The sequence below is a fragment of the Scyliorhinus canicula genome, chromosome 9 (assembly GCF_902713615.1).
Source record: "Scyliorhinus canicula chromosome 9, sScyCan1.1, whole genome shotgun sequence".
Lineage (NCBI taxonomy): Eukaryota > Metazoa > Chordata > Chondrichthyes > Carcharhiniformes > Scyliorhinidae > Scyliorhinus > Scyliorhinus canicula.
Window position 1 is genome coordinate 160,465,468 of NC_052154.1, and position 20,736 is coordinate 160,486,203.

The window sequence follows — 20,736 nt, forward strand, 5'->3', positions numbered from 1 at the left end:
GCTCTCTTCTCTCTGGCTCCAGTAAAGCTGCTGTATTTCTGAAACTGCAGAGACCTGAATGAATCTACAAAGAAAACCTTTACAGACTGGGAACAGAAATCTCGAATGGAGAGCCTGGATTGAAGAAACATGTGCCAGAAACAAGCATCTGAAACAGACAACAAATAAACAAAATAAAATGAAACAAAATCCTTTTATCTTATTTTTAATCCCCTCCTTCTCCCCGTTGTGTTTATCTGTTTTGTATGTGTGTGTGTAGAAGGGAGAATAAGTTTAAGTCGGAGGGGTTCTAGCAATTGATAATACAGTAGTTTGTTAAAAATTAATTTAGAGTACCCAAATCACCAAAGGAAGGCGGAGTGCCACATGACGTCTGGGGGAGGGGAGGCGGAGCTTGACTCCGGACGACGTGCTGACGTACGTCCGGTTCAGCCGACTCAACTGGCGCAGGCGCGGAGCGGTCGCTCTCTTTCCTTTCCGTCGCCGCCATGGGTCGCATGCACGCTCCTGGGTAAGGGGCCCGGGTGCAAGAGGAGGCCAGCTAGGCCAGGCCCCACTCGATTTCGCGGCGGCGAGCCCCTGGCACCGCCGTGTAGCACAGACGGCGCGGGCTTCGGTTCGCTCAGCCGCTATGGGTTAGTCGGCGTGGAAGCAGCAATGGCGCAGAATCGGACGGGCGGTGTAGCTCCCGGGCTGGAGTCATCACCCCTCCCACACATTCTACCCGGGGCAGCTGAGCATTGTCTGTCCGGAGGCCGCCTCCGCCTCTCCCACTAACTGCAGCCACGTTCGCGCAAGGCCTCGGGCCGGGGCCTGACCGTTAGCCGCTGCAACACGCGGGCCCACAGCTGAATTTATGCCCCACCTCCCAGCATGTGCTCCACGCAGCTCCGCTGGAAATGGCTCCTCTCGGCCCATTTGCTGCTAATGCAGAAGCGGTGGAAGCTCGATGCCTTAAATAAACGATACTGGGATTAGTCAGCCGGGCAGGCAACCTTTTTTTGTTCCAATAAAATTATTGCAGAGAGCCGGATGTTATCGTGCTATTCGATTCAGCTACTGATTATATTTCTATTTTGCTTCTTTGCAGCAAGGGCTTGTCCCAGTCAGCTTTACCCTACCGACGCAGTGTGCCCACAGTAAGTCAATTGATTTTCACCTTCAGTAACAGGAGCTGATAGACTTGGTTTTACAAAAGGGGGGTCCTATTTGACAAAGGGGTTTCAAGGATGTAACTGGTCGATAGATGTAGGATAGTTAGAATTCAATTGTGTGCCAGACAAATGTTTGGCACACAAGATAAGGACCCAAAGGGTTGGCGATGATATAGAATCCCTGCAGTGCAGAAGGAGGCCATTTGGCCCATCAAGTGTGTACAAGCCTTGGAAAGAGCACCCTACTTAATCTCACGTCTCCATCCTATCCCCATAACCTGGTAACCCCACCCAACTTTATGGACAGTATGGGGCAATTTATCATGGACAGTCCACTGGGGGAATGTACAAATGCCACAGTCACTAATTGATCCTGGGTTGCTGGTCCTGTGAAGCTACGATGCTAACCGCTACCAACGTGCTGCCATATTAGCATTGGGTGACTGGACCTGTGTAGCATGACAGAGAAGGGATCAGGTTTTTTTCAAACTTCATTTTTTCCAATTAAGGTGCAATTTTGTGTGTGCAAACTGAGGTCCCATGGCCTGGATCGAACCATGGGACCTCAGTGCTGTGCGGCAGCAGTACTAACCACTGCATCACCATGCTGATGAGAAGGGATCGAGTTGATCTGTGGAGTGTGACGGAGAAGGGATCGAGTTGACCTGTGGAGTGTGACGGAGAAGGAATCGAGTTGACCGGTGGAGTGCTGTAGGCATCAGTCAGTGCTTGGCGCTCAACTGTTTATAATTTATATTAGTGACTTGTATGGCACAGTGGTTAGCGGCCTCGTGGCACCGAGGACCCGGATTCGACCCCGGCATGGATACTGTGTGTGGAGATTACACATTCTCACCAAGACGCAAAAGTGACTTAGATGGGGAGATAGTGATAAATCTTAAGTTTGCTAATGGTATTTGACTATGTTGGAATTCTTCTTGCTCTTTGGAGCGCAAAGGCTACAAAGAGCTGTAGACAATTGAAATGATTGGGCAAGACTGGATAGGGTATAACTTCTGAAATAATAAAGCAGAATATTTTTTTAAAATCTGAAATTCATAAATGTTGGCATTCGGAGAAATTTGGGTGTGCTTGTGCAAGGAATAAAAAAATTGCCGTGCAGGCGCAATGAGAATTATATACCCCAGACATTTGCAGTTTTTGAGGCTGAAGTAGACGTCTAAGACTTGGAAGGGATGTTTGAACTGGGTCAGAAAGTGAAATAAAAGCCTGTGATAAACTACTGTCATACGGCAGAGGGCCATATGATCTGTTCTTATGGCTTGCGAACAAATGATTGATAGGAAATAAATAAAATGCACCTCTGTGAGGCCTTCCACCAAAACCGTGTCTGTTTAAATGCAAATTACTGCGGATGCTGGAATCTGAAACTGAAGAGAAAATGCTGGAAAATCTCTAGGTCTGGCAGCATCTGAAGGAAGAGAAAAGTGCTAACTTTTTGAGTCCAGATGACCCTTTGTCAATTCTAAAAAGCATAAAAAGTGGGAAATATTTATACTATGGGGTGAGAGAATGAAAGATGTCCATAGGTGCTGTGTATACCAACATTTTCTACCTTTATCCCACAAAGTTGTGATGTCTAATTCATCAGAAAATAATCCAAAAGCTATCGGGGAAGAAAGGGCAGATTAAGAACCCAAGTCAGTTTTGCAGTGTTGGTGGATTCCTGTGCATGACAAATTCTGCACTGTAGAATTTTAAATCCTGTCTGATAGACAGATGGAAATGGGCAATTAAATCTAAACAGGGCACATGTAGAAAACAGTGGAATGTAATAGGAGGGCATGAGTAGTTAAAATTCAGTTGTTGGTCTCTTGGAGGTAAAATTATTGTTGGACGTAAGGAAATGGCAGAGATGTTTCTCAAAATTGTTCTTGCCTTCACTACAGAAGACCAAAAGTACACATTAGAGGTAACGGGCTTTTCAGTGAGGGACTTGAGGAAATATTTGTGGAAGATATTTTGCAGAGATGTAAGGGGGTTAAAATTGGCAAATCCCTGGACCTGCTAACCCATATCCAAGTGTGTACAAGAGCTGCAGAGAAAGTGGATGTGATTTTTTTTTTTAATTGTCTAGATTTTTTAGCACGGTCCCAATTGATTAACCAAATGTAAGACCTGTATTCAAGAAAGGAGTGAGAGAAAATGCAATTAGATGCCAGTTAACCTGACGTCAGCTGCCCGGTACGGGTATTGGAATTTTGTATTGAAGTCTTAAAGCAAATTGTATGGTCAGACAAAGTAGACATGGTTTTTACACGAGGAAATAATGTTGGCAATTTCTTTTGAGCATGTAACTGGCTGGTTTGACAAAGGGGAACCGGTAGATGTAGCAAGTCTGGATTTTCAAAAGACATTCTGCAAGATGCCAAACAAAAGCTTAATACACAAGTTTTGGGTTTGTGGTGTTGGAACAATATGCTAACATGGGTGGAATATTGCTTAACTTTGGCAGTACTGTAGCATTGTGGTTAGCACTGGCTTCACAGCGCCAGGGTCCCAGCTTGGATCACTGTCTGTGCGGAGTCTGCACTTTCTCTCCATGTCTGCGTAGGTTTCCTCAGGATGCTCCGGTTTTCTCCCACAAGCCCCGAAAGATGTGCTATTAGGTCATTTGGACATTCTGAATTCTCCCTCTGTACCCGAACAGGCACTGGAATGTGACGACTAGGCTTTTCACAGTAACTTCATTGCAATGTTAACGTAATTCTACTTGTGACAATAAAGGTTATATTTTTTTAAACATACGCGGACGGTGGAGCAGTGGTTAGCACTGCTGCCTCAAGGCGCCGAGGACCTGGGTTCGATCCGGGCCCTGGCTCACTGTCCGTGTGGAAGTTGCCCCCACAATCCCAAAGATGTGCATGGTAGGTGGATTGGCCATGCTTAATTTTGGGGAGGGGGGAAATGAATTGGGAACTCTAAATTTATTCTTTAACCTATAAAAGTAGGGCAACATGGGGCATTTTCAAATTGGCCGGCTGTAATTTGAGTACTGCAAGGGACGTTGCTGGGGTTTCCAAGTCTACATTGGTAACTTAGACAACGTAACCAAGGTTAGACAGTCTACAGTTGTTGATGGCACAACATTCAACAAGTAGGACTTGTGAGCAGAGACACGCTGAAAAGATTTAGAAGCAGGTTAAGTAAATGGACACCAAGGTAGTTAGTTGCATTGTAACCTGGGGTGTGTGAGGTTATTTACTTCTGGTAAAAATAGGTGAGCAATATTTTTTTCAAGGTGGTAAATTTGAGTGTGAATGCTCAGAAGAGGAAGGTGTCGTCTGTCTAAGGAACACAAGCAATTGGAAAGACAAAGTGAACATTGTCATCTATTCAAAGAAGATTGAGGTACAAGTGTGAATAATTCTTGCCACACAATGTGTACAACTTTGGTGAGACCACCAGGAAAATTGTGCAGTTTTAGTGTCCATATCTCAGAAAATGTACATGCATTGGAAGTGGTACAGATTATCTTATGATGCAAGACTGAGTAAATTGAACCAATTCTTCTGGAGTTTAGAAGAATGGAAAGTGATCTCAGTGCAACAGACAAAATTCTGAAGGGGCTTGACATGGAATCCAGGACGTAGAAACGTGGCCTCAGATGAGGGATCAGTCATTTGGGACACAGATGAGAAGAGATTTATTCACTCAGAAGGTTGTGCATCTTTGGAATTGTCTAGCCCAGTGGGATGTGGATGACTGCTGTATGCAGTAATTCAGGATCAGATCCAAATATTTCTGGCAACTCAAGCGGTGGTGGATAGGAAAAGCATTGAGGTAGAAGTCGAGATGTGATCGTATTGAATGGTGAAGCAGGCTTGAGGGGCCAAATGGTCATGTGTTTTCAGACAAAAGTCTAAAAGTAGGAGTCAGTAGGTGTACGAAAAAACCTGGTGGGTTTGAGTTAGAAAAGAGGGGCTAACAACGGTAATATAGTTTTTCCCCAAAAAAATAAGTTTACTGGATGTGGGTGTCACTGGTTAGGTCAGCATTTATTGCCTATCCCGAGTTGGCCTGCAGAAGGTGATGATGAGTTGCCATCTTGAACCACCGCAGTCCTTGAGGTGTAGGTACACCCACTGCTGTTAGAGAGGGAGTTCCAGGATGTTGCCCCAGCAAGTGAAGAAACAATTGTTTTTCCTAGTCAGGATGGTGAGTGACGTGGAAGGGACCTCCAGTTGATTGGGTTCCCACGTATCTGCTCCTCTTTGTCCTTCTAGATGGTAGTGGTCGTGGGTTTGGAAGGTGCCGTCTGAGGAACCTTGGTGAATTACTGCAGTGCATTGTGTAGGTGGTACATCCAGCTGCCACTGTTCGTCGTTGGTAGAGGGTTTAAATATTTGGGGAAAAGTTGAAAGTAAGAGGTCTTTGCTGGAAAGAATATTTTGCTGGATGCAAGATCAGATCTTGCCAACAGTCTGTTCAATCTGTGACTGGGTTAGTAAGCGCATCAAGTCCAGTGTGGGTCAAATGCAGTTGTATTGCTCTTCCACTGGTTGCAGAAGTAGGTGTGGATCCTAGTTAGTGCGTTGAATTGCAGAGAAGAGTTTATGATGGGTTTATGATTGACTTACAAATGCTGTAGAGAAATCTGGAAGCCTGAAGATCAATGACTCGTGGTAGGTTGTAACTGGGTTGGGATGTTTCATTACTATGATGGGTGGGAGGGAGGATACTTTTGGAGGTCCAGTTAGAGAAAGATGGTCATAGAGTTGGAAAGGCAATGCTTCCAAGCACACAAGAACCAAGATACGTTGGAGGTGGGCCAGTTGTTGGGATAAAGATTTGGATAGAAAGATGACCCGAGAGGAGGATACCAATTATTTTTTCCAATTAAGGGGCAGTTTAGTGTGGCCAATCCACCGACCCTGCATATCTTTGGGAGGTGGGTGGCTGCGGGCAGTGACCCGGGTCCTTGGTGCCGTGAGTTAGCAGTGCTAACCACTGTGCCGCCATGAGGGGAAACCAATTATTATTTTTCTTTAAATAAATTTAGAGTACCCAATTCATTATTTCTTTGCAATTAAGGGGCAATTTGTCATGGCCAATCCCCCTACCCTGCACATCTTTGGGTTGTGTGCATGAAACCCTAGCAAACACGGCGGGAACGTGCAAGCTCCACGCAGGCAGTGACCCAGAGCCGGGATCGAGCCTGGGACCTCGGTGCCACGAGGCAGCAATGCTAACGACTGTGCCACCGCGCTGCCTGAGGAAACCAATTATAATGTCAAGTCAGCATTTAATGGATAGTTCTTGAAGGGTCATTGAACAATCTGATTTCTGTCCTGCTGACCTTATTTCCTTTTTTAAAATTTAGGTGTGTTCAATATCTGCAACCTGTCAAATCCACGGTGTTTTCGATATTTTCATCCTTGGTGGTTATGTTGATCTGTTTAAATTTTCTCATTTTTCCAGGAGTGTAATTGAGCTTGCATTATTCCTTCCACGTTTTTGTCATGTGAATGAAATGTAAGAATAGCTTAAATTGGAAAATCGTTGCTTTAATTCTGCATTTAATTATATCTACTTTCCCCCATCCTAGTGGCTCAAGCTAACATCGGATGATGTAAAAGAACAGATTTACAAACTGGCAAAGAAGGGCCTCACCCCATCACAGATCGGTGAGCGTACAATTTTAAACAGTGGCATAGAATTTGCAACATCCAAGCAGGTCAATATCTCCAAATACAAAAGCAAAATACTTCAGACTGGAAAGAAAGCTGTGGTTGGGCTGCTGGCAGAGTTGATAATCAGAGGATATGCATTTAAGTGAGCAATGCATGGTGGGCTGGTCAAGTAGATCTAATGACTTTCGGAAAGGAGTTGGCAAATGCTAGAAATTGAAAAATTGTAGGGATATTAAAAGAACAAAGTGGCATGTCCCTTGACTTAGCTATACAGTGCAATAAATTAGTTAATCAGCTGAAATACTGGTTGTGCTTTTTTAATCCCGTTTCGAGGCCCATGAGGAGTAACATTACAATTGTGTTGTCTGACTGAGGAGCGTTCAAACTTTCATATTCTGAATGTGTGTGAACCTGGTACCTGGAACCTTGAAACCCATGACTTCTTGCTGTCAGTTCTGCCAAGGATATGATGCTCATTTTTTCTTATTTCAGTGGTACACTATACAGTGTGTCAGTCCCTTAAGGGATTCAAATGCTTTTTTTTTGCCAATTTTCTCTTCCATTCCTGTGGAAATGTTTGCCAGCTGGGATTGTTTTGCAGCTTTCCTCTGATTGCTAACCCACTGAACTATGTAGTGTTGGCAGGTTATTAAATCAACTCACCTAACATTGATTTGAGACAGTAAATTTCAAATAATTTCTTGTTGATGAATTTAAAGCGATATCTCTTTGATTTTTAACTGTTAGAATCTATATGGGAAATGTAAATTTCTGTGTCTTGGTTGTGTACGTAAATACTTTCTGTGCATCTTGATCTAGTTTCTTGGAGCACTGTTGTACCGTTTAAAGTTTTTTTTTTTGGCTGTGGTTTTGTGATTTGCTCACAATGATGCATGTTTTTCCAACCATTCGCAGTTTCCCCCAGAATGGCCTGGTCCACATGTTGGTTTGACCTTCCTTGGATGTCTGAGTGAGCATTTGAGTTACTGGCCACAGTTTTGTCAGGAATGAGATACATTCTGGATTTTTGGAATTGCTGTTCTGGATAAATTGGGATGGGTTGTCTTTCAACTTGAAACTGGGTAAATTAGAATTCTATATCCTGTCTTTCAGGTGTGATCCTTAGGGATTCCCATGGTGTTGCCCAGGTGCGTTTTGTTACTGGGAACAAGATTCTCAGGATTCTGAAGTCAAAGGGACTTGCTCCAGACCTTCCAGAGGATTTATATCATTTGATCAAGACTGCCGTGGCTGTCCGAAAACACTTGGAGAGGAACAGGAAGGTTAGTATGGTGTTCAGAATCTAGTTGCATTTCATTCAACACTAGCTTTGTCAAACTTTTTTTTTACTGCCAGTGTAACAAGGGAAGTTCTCATCAATTTGATTTTTGTTGATTGTAGTTGGGGAGAGTGACTCTTCAACAGCGCACCCTCTGAAGAAGCATTGGTACTGGCAGATGTTATTCTGTGCATCTGTGGATTTCAGAAGTTGCTGTAGGTTTCAGTGAAGGAATGATGGCCAACACCGAGTTTCACTGTTGTGTTCAATGTAAAGTCTGCCATTAGGATTTTTGTGGCCTTCTGATGGAAAGTGGATGTGGATGTAAACTTGCAAGTCTTGTTGCAAATTGTTTGGTTATGGCAGAATCTGGTCCAGAAAGGCAGTTTAAGAGTTACTGGGTGCATGTTGGAGTAAGAATGGGATGGTTATGATTTATTAAACCAAGTTTCACATTTCTATACTGTGAAACATTGAAGTTTGTGTATTATCTACTTGTTGAATTTTATTTAATTGTAATGCATTCTTTTTTTAAAATTTAGATTACCCAATAATTTTTTCCAATTAAGGGTCAATTTAGTGTGGCCAATCCACCTACTCTGCACATTTTTTGGGTTGTGGAGGCGAAACCCACGCAGACACTGGGAGAATGTGCAAACTCCACACAGACAGTGACCCAGAGCTGGGATCGAACCTGGGACCTCTGTGCCGTGAGGCAGTTGTGCTAACCACTAGGCCACCGTGCTGCCCCTTTGTAATGCATTCTTAAAGTTGCAAGCCAAGTTTTGGTGATAAAGATCAGCTTCCATTTTCTTTAACGGGCGTTTGCCTGTATTTAGCTCACAATGATGAACGTTTTATCCACCATTCGCAGTTTCCTCCAGAAAGGGGTTTCCCCCTAATGTTGGTAAATTCTTCCTTGGATGTCTGAGTGAGCTATATAGCTATTTTTGACATCGGTTTCAGGAACCTGTGGTGGTTCAAGCAGCCGGTAATTACGGAGTTGCCTGTTAAACAGTGCATATAAATGCTTCCCACTCAGTCTGGATAATGTTGTATTTACATTGCAGGATAAAGATGCCAAATTCCGTTTGATTCTTATTGAAAGCAGAATCCACAGGCTGGCTCGTTACTACAAGTCCAAGAGGGTGCTTCCACCCAACTGGAAATAGTGAGTATTTAATGTATACTCTGTATTATGTGACACTACTAACCAAATTGAGCTTGTTAAAATGGACTGGCCTGCAATATGTGCTTTTGTGTTTAGCTCACAATGATGACTGTTTTGTCCAACCATTCGCAGTTTCTTCCAGAAAGAGATTTACTCTTCATGTTGGCAAACCCTTCCTTGGATGTCTGAGTGAACTACACACAGTAAGATGAGGCCAAGAGTGGAAGTTATTAAATATCAAGAGACCAATACTGCAGAAAGCCAAGAGGAATCAAATATAGAAAATGGGAGGATGAATTTTTAAAAATCTAATTAGGGAAGCAAAAAAAAAAGCCATCAGTAAAATCAATTGACATTCATGGGTGTTTAAACATACGTAAAGAGCAAGGGGAAAGAGTGGGATCAAGTTGGTCAACAAAATAACTCCTGAAGGCAAAATGTTCTTATTTGCATCTATCTTTGCAGAGGAGTGCAATGAAGCATGTGTCATAGAATCCCAACAGCGCAGGAGGCAGCCATTCAGCCCAACGAGCCTACTCTGAAGGAGCGCCCTACGTAGGCCCACTTCTCTATCCCTGTAACCCCACCTAAACTTTGGATATTTAAGGACAATTTTGTATGGCCAATCCACCTAACCTGCACCTCTTTGGACTGTGGGAGGAAACTGAGCATCCTGCGGAAACCCACACAGGCACAAGGAGACCGTGCAAACTCCACAGACAGCCACCCAAGGCTGGAATTGAACACGGGTCCCTGGCGCTGTGCGGCAGCAATGCTAGCTCCCGTGCCATTAAAATGTCCTTTGATCTGGAAGTTTGTAGTTTGCAGGTGTGAAATATTATATTGGATAAACATAGTAAGAAGTTTCATAACACCAGGTTAAAGTTCGGCAGGTTTATTTGGAGTCCCTAGCTTTCAGAGCGCAGCTCCATCATCAGATAGACTCACCTGATGAAGGAGCTGCGCTCAGAAAGCTAGTGATTCCAAATAAACCTGCTGGACTTTAATCTGATGTTGTAAGACGTCTTACTGAGCCCACCCCAGTCCATTGCTGGCATCTCCACATCATGGATAAACATAGCGAGTGAGATGTCAATTAAGGCTTTTCACCTTGAACATGGGTAGGTTACAGGGCCCAGATGAGATGTAACCCAGGCTACTATGGGAAGGAATAATCGTAGCTCTGACCACCAACCGGTCTGACCACCAAAAGTGCAGCATGGTAGCATTGTGGATAGCACAATTGCTTCACAGTTCCAGGGTCCCAGGTTCGATTCCGGCTTGGGTCACTGTCTGTGCAGAGTCTGCACATCCTCCCCCGTGTGTGCGTGGGTTTCCTCCGGGTTCTCCGGTTTCCTCCCACAGTCCAAAGATGTGCTGGTTAGGTGGATTAGCCATGATAAATTGCCCTTGGTGTTGGGTGGGGATAGGGTGGAGGTGTTGACCTTGGGTAGGGTGCTCTTTCCAAGAGCCAGTGTAGACTTGATGGGCCGAATGGCCTCCTGCACTGTAAATTCTATGAAAACCCCCTCTGGCTCAGACGTGGTACTGGAAGACTGCTGACATTGTACTATTGTTTGGAAAAAGAAGGCTTATCCCAAAAAGCTAAAGTTCAGTCAGCCTTACTGACGTTGATCGATAAATATATTAAGGAAAATTAAAAGGTGGTATAAATTGACATTTAGAGATGCAGATTAATAATCAAGCATGTTATGGTTTTGTAAAATAAAGGTGTGCCTGATTGGATTGAATATTTTGAGGAAGTAACGAGATTTGACGTGGGTAGCATGTCATGTGGTCTACATGCATTTTAAAAAAAAAAATACTTTTTATTTTTCTTTTTCACATTTTCTCCCAAATTTACACCTACCAAAAATAAACAATAATCAGTAACAAATATGTCAATCCCCCTATCAATAACAACGATCCCACCAAACCCCAAACATTAGTCCGCATGTTCATACAAAAATGACAGAGGAATTGGGAATCACCCATAGTCGCCGTTAACATACACAGCCCCCCTGCTCCCAACTAATGTTTGATGTTATCCAGTTCTTGAAAGTGCATAATGAATTGTATTGTATGTAGACCAATGCATGTAGACCACATGACACATGAATTGTAGAACCCCTCCATCCTTCCCCTCAGTTCAAACTTAACCTTCCAACAGGGCCCCCCGCCACGCCAGGGCACAGGATGGAGAGGTTGCTCTCCAACCTATCAAGATCCGCCTTTGGGATATCAATGAGGCGAAGGCTACAACATCTGCCTCCACACCTGTTTCCAACCCTGGCTGGTCCGACATCCCGAATATGGCCTCCCGGGGGCCCGGATCCACTTTCACGTGCACCACTTTAGAAATTACCGTAAAAACCTCCATCCAGTAATCCTCTAGCTTTGGACAGGACCAAGACATATGAACATGATTAGTAGTTCTTCTCCTCCTCCCCCACACACACACACACACACACACCGCAACGTTCACACACATCTTCTACTCCTTCAAAGAAGCGGCTCATCCTCGCCCTCGTGAGGTGCGCTCTGCAACTCTGTATAACACCTTCAGCTGTATCAGCCTCAACCTCTTGCATGAGGTGGGGGCATTTGCTCTCCGGAGCACCTCACACCAGAATCCCTCCTCCATATCCTCTCCCAACTCTTCCTCCCACTTTGCTTTGATCACTTCCAGTGCTGCCTTCTCCTCTTCCAAAATAGCTCTGTAAACTGCTGACACTACCCCCTTCTCCAGTTCCCCCCTGTCGTCAGCACCTCCTCCAGCAATGTGGAGGCCGGTTCCACCAGGAAGCTCTGTATCTCCTTTCTGGCAAAATCTCAAACCTGCATATATCTAAACATTTCCCCCTGCTCCAGCCCATACTTTGCTTCCAGCTCCTTCAATCCTGCAAACCGACCCCTAAGAAACAAATCCTTTAGTGTCTTAATCCCCTTTTGTCCCATTTCTGAAAATTTCCATCCCACTTCCCTGCCTTAAATCTGTGATTCCCCATAATCGCCATTTCCCTTGACCCTGCCCCCAACCCAAAGTGTTGGCGAAACTGCCTCCAAATTTTCAATGAAGCTATTATTACCGGACTCCAAGTATTTCCCCGGGGCCATCTGGAGCGGCGCTGTTGCTAGTGCTTTCAACCCCGACTCCCTGCACAAACTCCTCCATTCACTGGGAATCAACCCCTCTCACCCAGCTCTGCACCTTCTCTACATTTGCTGCCCAGTAGTAATACATCAGGTTCGGAAGATTCAAACCCTCTGCCTGTCTTCCCCTCTGTAGCAGCACCTTTCTAACTCTGGCCACCTTCCCTCCCCATATAAACAAAGTAATCCTTCCCTCAATCTCCCTGAAAAAAACCTTTAGAACATAGAACATACAGTGCAGAAGGAGGCCATTCAGCCCATTGAGTCTGCATGGACCCACTTTAGCCCTCACTTCCACCCTATCCCTGTAACCCAATAGCCCCATCTAACCTTTTTGGACACCAAGGGCAATTTATCATGGCCAACCCACCTAACCTGCCCGTCTTTGGACTGTGGGAAGAAACCGGAGCACCCGGAGGAAACCCACGCAGACACTGGGAGAACGTACAAACTCCGCACACAGTGACCTGGCGGGGAATCGATCCCGGGACCCTGGTGCTGTGAAGCCACAGTGCTATCCACTTGTGCTGCCCAGGAAAATCGGCAGGCATTGAAAAATAAACAGAAATCGTGGCAACATGTTCATTTTAACTGCCTGTACCCGACCCGCCAGTGACAGAGGGAGATCATCCCACCTTGCCAGATCAGCTTTCACTCTCCCCACCAAACTAGAAATGTTGTACCTGCGGAGCCCCCCCAACTCCCAGGCAACCTGCACCCCCAGGTATCTAAAGTGAGCCCCTGCCCCCGGCCGAGACATCTCAACATACTCACTCTTGTCTAGATTTAGTTTGTACCCCGAGAGACCCAAACACTCGAAGCAGCACCAATATTCCCCCTATCGACACACACTGCTCCGATACGTATAGTCATCGGGGTCTACATGCATTTTACAGGTGTTCGTTCAGTGGCAAGAAGCAAAGGATTAGGTTTGTTCAGTGGCAAGATGCAAAGGTTTATGGTCGACAAGTGATTTTGTTTGCAAAGCTATTTCCTGTGGAGTTCCTGCTAGGACGTGCACTATGAATGACAGGATTCTGATGTGTGGAGGAACAACAGGGCTGTGGGCGCATGTCTGCAGATCCCTGAAGGTAACTGGTGTATAAGTTGGTCGAGAAGGCAATTGAGATATTTCCTTCATGAGGGCAGGTTATGCTAAATTACATGAAACACTAGATCAAAGAGCAAATTCTAATCGCATTACAGGATGAACTCTAGATGGTATAGAAGAGAGTTAAGGAAATTGCTTGAGCATGGAAAACGCAGCGACTAGGAAAGTTTGGATAGGCTGTATTTATTTGCAACAGAGGTGGCAACTGGCAAATTTTTTTTTTTAATATAATTTTTATTGGAATTTTTTACAGAAAATATAAAACATAACGACAAACAATGAAATGCAACAAAATAACCCATAATAACCGTACCACCCCCAGACCGTATCGACGCATATATCCCATCCCCCACCCCCCCAACCCCAATGAACAACAAAAGAACTTCAAATAAATTTAAATTAAATAAACAAATATAGTCATCGTCTCCCCCCCCCCCCCCCCCCCCCCCCCGGTTGCTGCTGCTACTGTCCCCGTACACTATCGTTGAGCCAGAAAGTCGAGAAAAGGTTGCCACCGCCTAAAAAACCCTTGTACCGACCCTCTCAGGGCGAATTTGACCTTCTCTAACGTAATGAAACCCGCCATGTCATTGATCCAGGTCTCCACGCTTGGGGGCCTCGCATCCTTCCATTGTAGCAAGATCCTTCGCCGGGCTACTAGGGACGCAAAGGCCAGCACACCGGCCTCTTTCGCCTCCTGCACTCTCGGCTCCACCCCAACCCCAAAAATCGCGAGTCCCCATCCTGGCTTGACCCTGGATCCCACCACCCTCGACACTGTCCTCGCCACCCCCTTCCAGAACTCTTCCAGCGCCGGGCATGCCCAGAACATATGGGCATGGTTCGCTGGACTCCCCGAGCACCTGACACACCTGTCTTCACCCCCAAAGAACCTACTCATCCGTGTCCCAGTCATGTGGGCCTGGTGCAGCACCTTGAATTGGATGAGGCTAAGCCGCGCACACGAGGAGGAAGAATTAACCCTCTCCAGGGCATCAGCCCATGTCCCGTCTTCGATCTGTTCCCCCAGTTCCCCCTCCCACTTAGCTTTCAGCTCCTCTACTGACGCCTCCTCCGCCTCCTGCATAACCTTGTAGATATCAGATATCTTCCCCTCTCCGACCCAGACCCCCGAAAGCACCCTGTCGCTCACCCCCCTCGCGGGAAGCGAAGGGAATCCCTCCACCTGCCGCCTAGCAAATGCCTTTACCTGCAGATACCTGAACATGTTCCCCGGGGGGAGCCCAAATTTCTCCTCCAACTCCCCCAGGCTCGCAAATCTCCCATCAATAAACAGGTCCCTCAGCTGTCTGATGCCCGCTCTGTACCAACCCTGAAATCCCCCATCAATGTTCCCGGGGACGAACCTATGGTTCCCCCTCAACGGAGCCTCCATCGAGCCCCCCACTTCTCCCCTATGTCGCCTCCACTGCCCCCAAATCTTGAGGGTAGCCGCCACCACCGGACTCGTGGTATACCTCGTAGGAGGGAGCAGCCACGGCGCAGTTACCAGGGCCCCCAGGCTTGTATCTCCACAGGACGCCCTCTCCATCCGTTTCCATGCTGCCCCCTCCCCCTCCATTACCCACTTGCGCACCATCGACACATTGGCCGCCCAATAATACCCCGAGAGATTGGGTAACGCCAGCCCCCCCCCCCCCATCTCTACCCCGCTCCAAGAAGACCCTCTTCACCCTCAGGGTCCCATGTGCCCAAACAAAGCTCATGATGCTGCTCGTAACCCTTCTAAAAAAGGCCCTAGGGATAAAGATGGGCAAACACTGAAAAAGGAACAAGAACCTTGGGAGAACCGTCATTTTGACGGACTGCACTCTACCCGCCAACGATAGCGGCACCATATCCCACCTTTTAAATTCCTCTTCCATCTGCTCCACCAGCCTGGTAAAATTAAGCTTATGGACAGTCCCCCAACTCCTGGCCACCTGCACTCCCAGGTATCTGAAACTCTTCACTGCCCTCTTAAATGGGAGTCTCCCAATTCCCTCCTCCTGATCACCCGGGTATACTACAAATACCTCACTCTTGCCTAAATTTAACTTATAGCCCGAGAAGCCCCCAAATTCCGCTAACAGCTCCATCACCCCCGGCATTCCCCCTTCTGGATCCGCCACATACAACAGCAGGTCGTCCGCATACAGCGATACACGATGTTCCTCCCCACCCCGCACCAGACCCCTCCATCTCCCTGACTCCCTCAACGCCATAGCCAAAGGTTCAATCGCCAGTGCAAAGAGCAAGGGGGACAGGGGGCACCCCTGCCTGGTCCCACGGTAGAGCCTAAAGTACTCCGATCTCCTTCCATTTGTAACTACACTCGCCATCGGAGCCACGTAGAGCATCCTCACCCATTTGATGAATCCCTCCCCGAATCCGAACCGCTCCAGCACCTCCCACAGGTACCCCCACTCAACTCTTATCAAACACTTTCTCCGCACCCAGCGCCACCACTATCTCCGCCTCCCCCTCCACTGCCGGCATCATAATAACATTTAGCAGTCTCCGCACATTCGTGTTGAGCTGCCGTTCCTTGACAAATCCTGTCTGATCCTCGTGTATCACCCCTGGCACACAGTCCTCTATCCTGGTGGCCAGGATCTTCGCCAGCAACTTAGCGTCAACATTGAGGAGCGAGATAGGCCTGTATGATCCACACTGCAAGGGGTCCTTATCCCGCTTTAGGATCAGAGAGATCAGTGCCCGCGACATCGTCGGGGGCAAACCCCCCCCCCCCCCCCCCCCCCCCCATGCCTCATTGAAAGCTCGCACCAACAGGGGGCCCACCAGATCCGCATACTTTTTATAAAATTCCACCGGGAACCTGTCCGGCGCCTTACCTGACTGCATTTGTCCAATCCCCCTGACTAGCTCCTCCAACTCTATCGGCGCCCCCAGCCCCTCTACCAGCTCCTCTTGAACCCTTGGGAACCGTAGCCTGTTCATGAAGCTCTCCATCCCCCCTCTCCCCATCGGAGGTTCTGACCGGTACAGTTCCTCGTAGAAGTCCCTAAAGACCCCATTTACTTCTGTCCCCTTCTGCACGACATTCCCACCCCTATCCGTCACTCCACCAATTTCCCTAGCCGCATCTCGCCTGCGGAGCTGATGCGCCAACATCCTGCTCGCTTTCTCCCCATACTCATATACCGTGCCCTGCGACCTCCTCCACTGTGTCTCCGCCTTTCTGGTGGTCAACAAGTCAAATTTGGCCTGCAAACTGCGCCGTTCCCCCAGCAACCCCTCCTCCGGTGCCTCCGCGTATCTCCTGTCCACATCCAGGAGCTCCCCCACCAGTCTCTTCCCCCTCCTTCCTCTCCCTCCTTTCCCTATGGGCCCGGATGGAGATCAGCTCCCCCCGGATCACTGCTTTCAGAGCCTCCCAGACCATCCCCACCCGGACCTCCCCCGTATCATTGGTATCAAGATACCCCTCAATACTCCCCCGGACCCTCCTACACACCTCCTCATCAGCCAGCAGCCCCACATCCAGGTGCCAGAGCGGGCGCTGGTCCCGCGGCTCCCCCATCTCCAGATCAACCCAGTGCGGAGCATGGTCTGAGATCGCTATGGCCGAATACTCTGCATCCTGCACCTTCGGGATCAATCCCCTGCTCAGGATGAAAAAATCTATTCGGGAATAGACCCTATGGACATGGGAGAAAAAGAAATACTCCCGTGCTCTCGGCCTCCCAAACCTCCAGGGATCCACCCCTCCCATCTGGTCCATAAACCCCCTCAGCACTCTGGCCGCCGCCGGTCTCCTACCCGTCCTTGAACTGGACCGGTCCAGTGGGGGATCCAGAACTGTGTTAAAGTCTCCCCCCATGATCAGGCCCCCTGTCTCCAGGTCCGGAATGCGCCCCAACAAGCGCCTCATGAAGCCGGCATCATCCCAATTCGGGGCATATACATTAACCAGCACCACCTTCTCTCCCTGCAGCCTACCCTTCACCATAATATATCTGCCCTCCTTGTCCGACACCACCTCAGCCGCCTCGAACGCCACCCTCTTCCCCACCAGGATCACCACCCCCCCGGTTCTTTGCGTCCAATCCTGAGTGAAAAACCTGCCCCACCCACCCCTTCCTCAGACGAACCTGGTCCGCCACCTTCAAGTGGGTCTCCTGGAGCATAGCCACGTCCGCCTTCAGCCCCTTCAGATGAGAAAATACCCTGGTTCTCTTAACCGGTCCATTCAGCCCCCTCACGTTCCAGGTAATCAGCCGAATCAGAGCAACCTGCCCCTCTCCCCCGCCGGCTAGCCATAGCTTATCGACTGCTCGCCCCAGGCCAGCTCGCCCCGCCTGACCCGTTCCCCATGGCGATAACGCCTCTCCTCTACCCCCCCGGCCCATGCCAGCTCCTTCCTGGCCATTCCAGCAGCAACCCGGTATCCCCCCCCCCCCCAGGCTAGGACCCCACCTAGCCGCGACGCACCCTCCATGGTACTTCCGTGAGTCAGCTGACTTCTGCTGACCCGGCAGCTCCTGCCAAAACCCATCTCCTCCTGGCATGGGGTCATCCCTCTCTTGCCACACCTCCTTGGCACCGCTTCAGCGCGGGAAAGAAAACCAGTAGAGGCCACGCCCCCACCTCCAGCTCCGCCCCCCCGCAGCGCGGACAACCAGAGGAAAGCCCGCGCTTTCACACTGCCACACCCCATGCAACTGGCAAATTTAATTAGTCGAGCTACCTAGTGTGAAATAGGACAGACTTGATGCCCTGGAGGTTAGAAACAAGAGTGCAGGGAATTGGTTAAAAGTAATTGGTGAAAGGATTTGTGGTGGTGAGGAAATGCTTCACCCAAAGGTTGGTGGGAGTCTGAAACTCACTTCCTGATGGTGGTTAGAGGTAGAGAAACATTTGAACCTACACTTGAGATGCCATAACCTACATGGGTCTAGACCAAGAATTGGATGGTAGATTAAACTCAACAGCATTTTCTCTGTTAGTGTGTGTTATGTCTGGATGGTGATAAGTAGGTAGAGAATTTTGCATCTCTTGGATGAACTTTGACATTTTTAGTTATGCAGTGGCTTAATGCTGTATTTTTTCTCTTCACAGTGAATCCTCCACAGCTTCAGCACTGGTGGCCTAAAAAGTTTCTTCAATGAAATAAAAGCAACGTGCTGCAGATGCCAGAAATCTTGTGGGGAGGGGAAAGTGCTGAATAACTCAGTTGGTGTGGCAGAATCTGTAGAGAGTGGAATTGTTAACTTATATCAAGCGGGTTTCAATGCTTTAACTGATTCTCTCGCCAGATATTACCAGCCCTGCTGTGTTTTTCCAGCATTGTTTCCGCTTTCTTCATTTGGACTTTTGGACCTGAAAAATAAAATGCTTCTCTTACAGTTTGTCTGGGTTTTTTTTTGATTCAATTTGGACTTGTGTTGTAAACAGCCCTGAAATGATTGCAAGTACACCAATTGCAGAATTTAAGTTTGGCACGGTCGGGTGATGTAACGTGTAGTCTTGCTTTGATATGTTTAAGCCACTCTGCTTACAATATTCCATTTGCTTTTATGGCCTCTTGTACACTTTTTCAAAGTTCTAGATACCCCCAGCATGTTTTTTTATTCTAAATTTAGTGTACCCAATTAATTTTTCCTCCAATTAAGGGACAATTTAGCATGTCCAATCCACCTAGCCTGCACATCTTTTGGGTTGTGGGAGAGAAACCCACGCAAACACGGGGCGAATGTGCAAACTTCACACAGTGACCCAGAGCCGGGATCAAACCTGGGTCCATGGCGTGGTCAAGCAACAGTGCTACTGTACCACCTGGGCACATGAACTCAGAAAATTGAACTTTTGTTAATTGGTCATTAAACCAGTATTATGCAATGAGTTTATGGCATGTTAATCAAATTAGTAGATTACAAATCACTTGTTAAACTTCTGTTGCTATCAAAATCAACAGAGAGTTCATATGTGACATTTTGAAGTCTTTTTTTCCACAATTTCACTACAATACATATTGGTAAGCAGATAGAGGTTTGCAGCGTAGAACAGGCCCTTTGGCCCACATCCCTCGATATCCATCATTCCAATATAACTCAAATTCTGAGGAAGGAGTTGCGCTCTGAAAGCTAGTGATTCAAAACCATAAGACAGAAGCAGAATTAGGCCACACGGCCCATTGAGTCTGCTCCACCATTCAATCATGGCTGATACTCTTCTCATCCCCATTCTCCTGCCTTCTCCCCATAGTGCCTGATCCCCATATTGATCAAGAACCTATCTATCTCTGTCTTAAAGACACTCAGTGATTTGGCCTCCACAGCCTTCTGCAGTAGAGTTCCACAGATTCACCACCTTCTGGCTGAAGAAATACCTCCTCAATTTTGTGAACCTCCTGGACCCTTTCCAAGGCCAGCACATCTTTCCTTTGATACGGGGCCCAAAACTGCTCACAATACTCCAAATGGGGTCTGACCTGGGCCTTATACAGCCTCAGAAGTACATCCCTGGTCTTGTATTCTAGCCCCCTTGACATGAATGCTAACATTGCATTTGCCTTCCTAACTGCTGACTGAACCTGCATGTTAACCTTGAGAGAATTGATTGTGAACAAGGACTCCCAAGCACCTTTGTGCTTCTGATTTCCTCATTTAGAAAGTATTCTGTGCCTCCATTTCTTCTTCCAAAGTGCATAACCTCACTTTTTCACATTGTATTCCATCTGTCACTTATTTGGCCATTCTCCTAGCCTGTCCAAGTCCTTCTGCAACCTGCCTGCTTCCTCAATACTACCTGTCCCTCTACGGATATTTGTATTATCTGCAAACTTTGTATCATATGTGGCATCTTATCAAAGGCCTTCTGGAAATCTAAATAAATCACATTCACTGCTTCTCTTTTGTCTAACTTCCTTGTTATTTCCTCAAAAGAACTTTTAAAAAATAAATTGAGTACCCAATTCATTTTTTACAATTTAGCGTGGCCAATCTACCTACCCTGCACATCTTTTGGGGGGGGGGGGGAAGAGAGCGAAACCCACGGGGAGAATGCAAACTCCACACGGGCAATGACCCAGAGCTGGGATAGAACCTGGGACCTCGGTACAGTGAGGTTGCAGGGCTAACCCACTGTGCCCTCAAACCAAGACACAACCTCCCTTTGACAAAGCTGTGCTGACTCAGTCCTATTTTATCATGCACTTCCAAGTACTCTAAACAGCGGTGTTACATTAGCCA

The 20,736-nt window shown here is 47.2% G+C and overlaps 1 protein-coding gene and 3 non-coding genes across 4 annotated transcripts; all 4 read left to right on the forward strand.

Moving 5' to 3' along the window:
• The first annotated feature begins 380 nt into the window (after window positions 1-380).
• Window positions 381-18,894, forward strand: LOC119971850 (40S ribosomal protein S13). Its single transcript, XM_038808064.1, has 6 exons — window positions 381-511; window positions 1,091-1,139; window positions 6,724-6,802; window positions 7,922-8,091; window positions 9,158-9,258; window positions 18,605-18,894. The coding sequence occupies exons 1-6, from the start codon at window positions 489-491 to the stop codon at window positions 18,636-18,638; spliced, it is 456 nt and encodes a 151-aa protein (XP_038663992.1). The 5' UTR covers window positions 381-488; the 3' UTR covers window positions 18,639-18,894.
• Window positions 7,690-7,782, forward strand: LOC119972056. Its single transcript, XR_005461985.1, has one exon. It is a non-coding gene; the product is annotated as a small nucleolar RNA SNORD14 (small nucleolar RNA).
• Window positions 8,928-9,022, forward strand: LOC119972054. Its single transcript, XR_005461983.1, has one exon. It is a non-coding gene; the product is annotated as a small nucleolar RNA SNORD14 (small nucleolar RNA).
• Window positions 9,356-9,451, forward strand: LOC119972058. Its single transcript, XR_005461987.1, has one exon. It is a non-coding gene; the product is annotated as a small nucleolar RNA SNORD14 (small nucleolar RNA).
• Window positions 18,895-20,736: the final 1,842 nt, after the last annotated feature.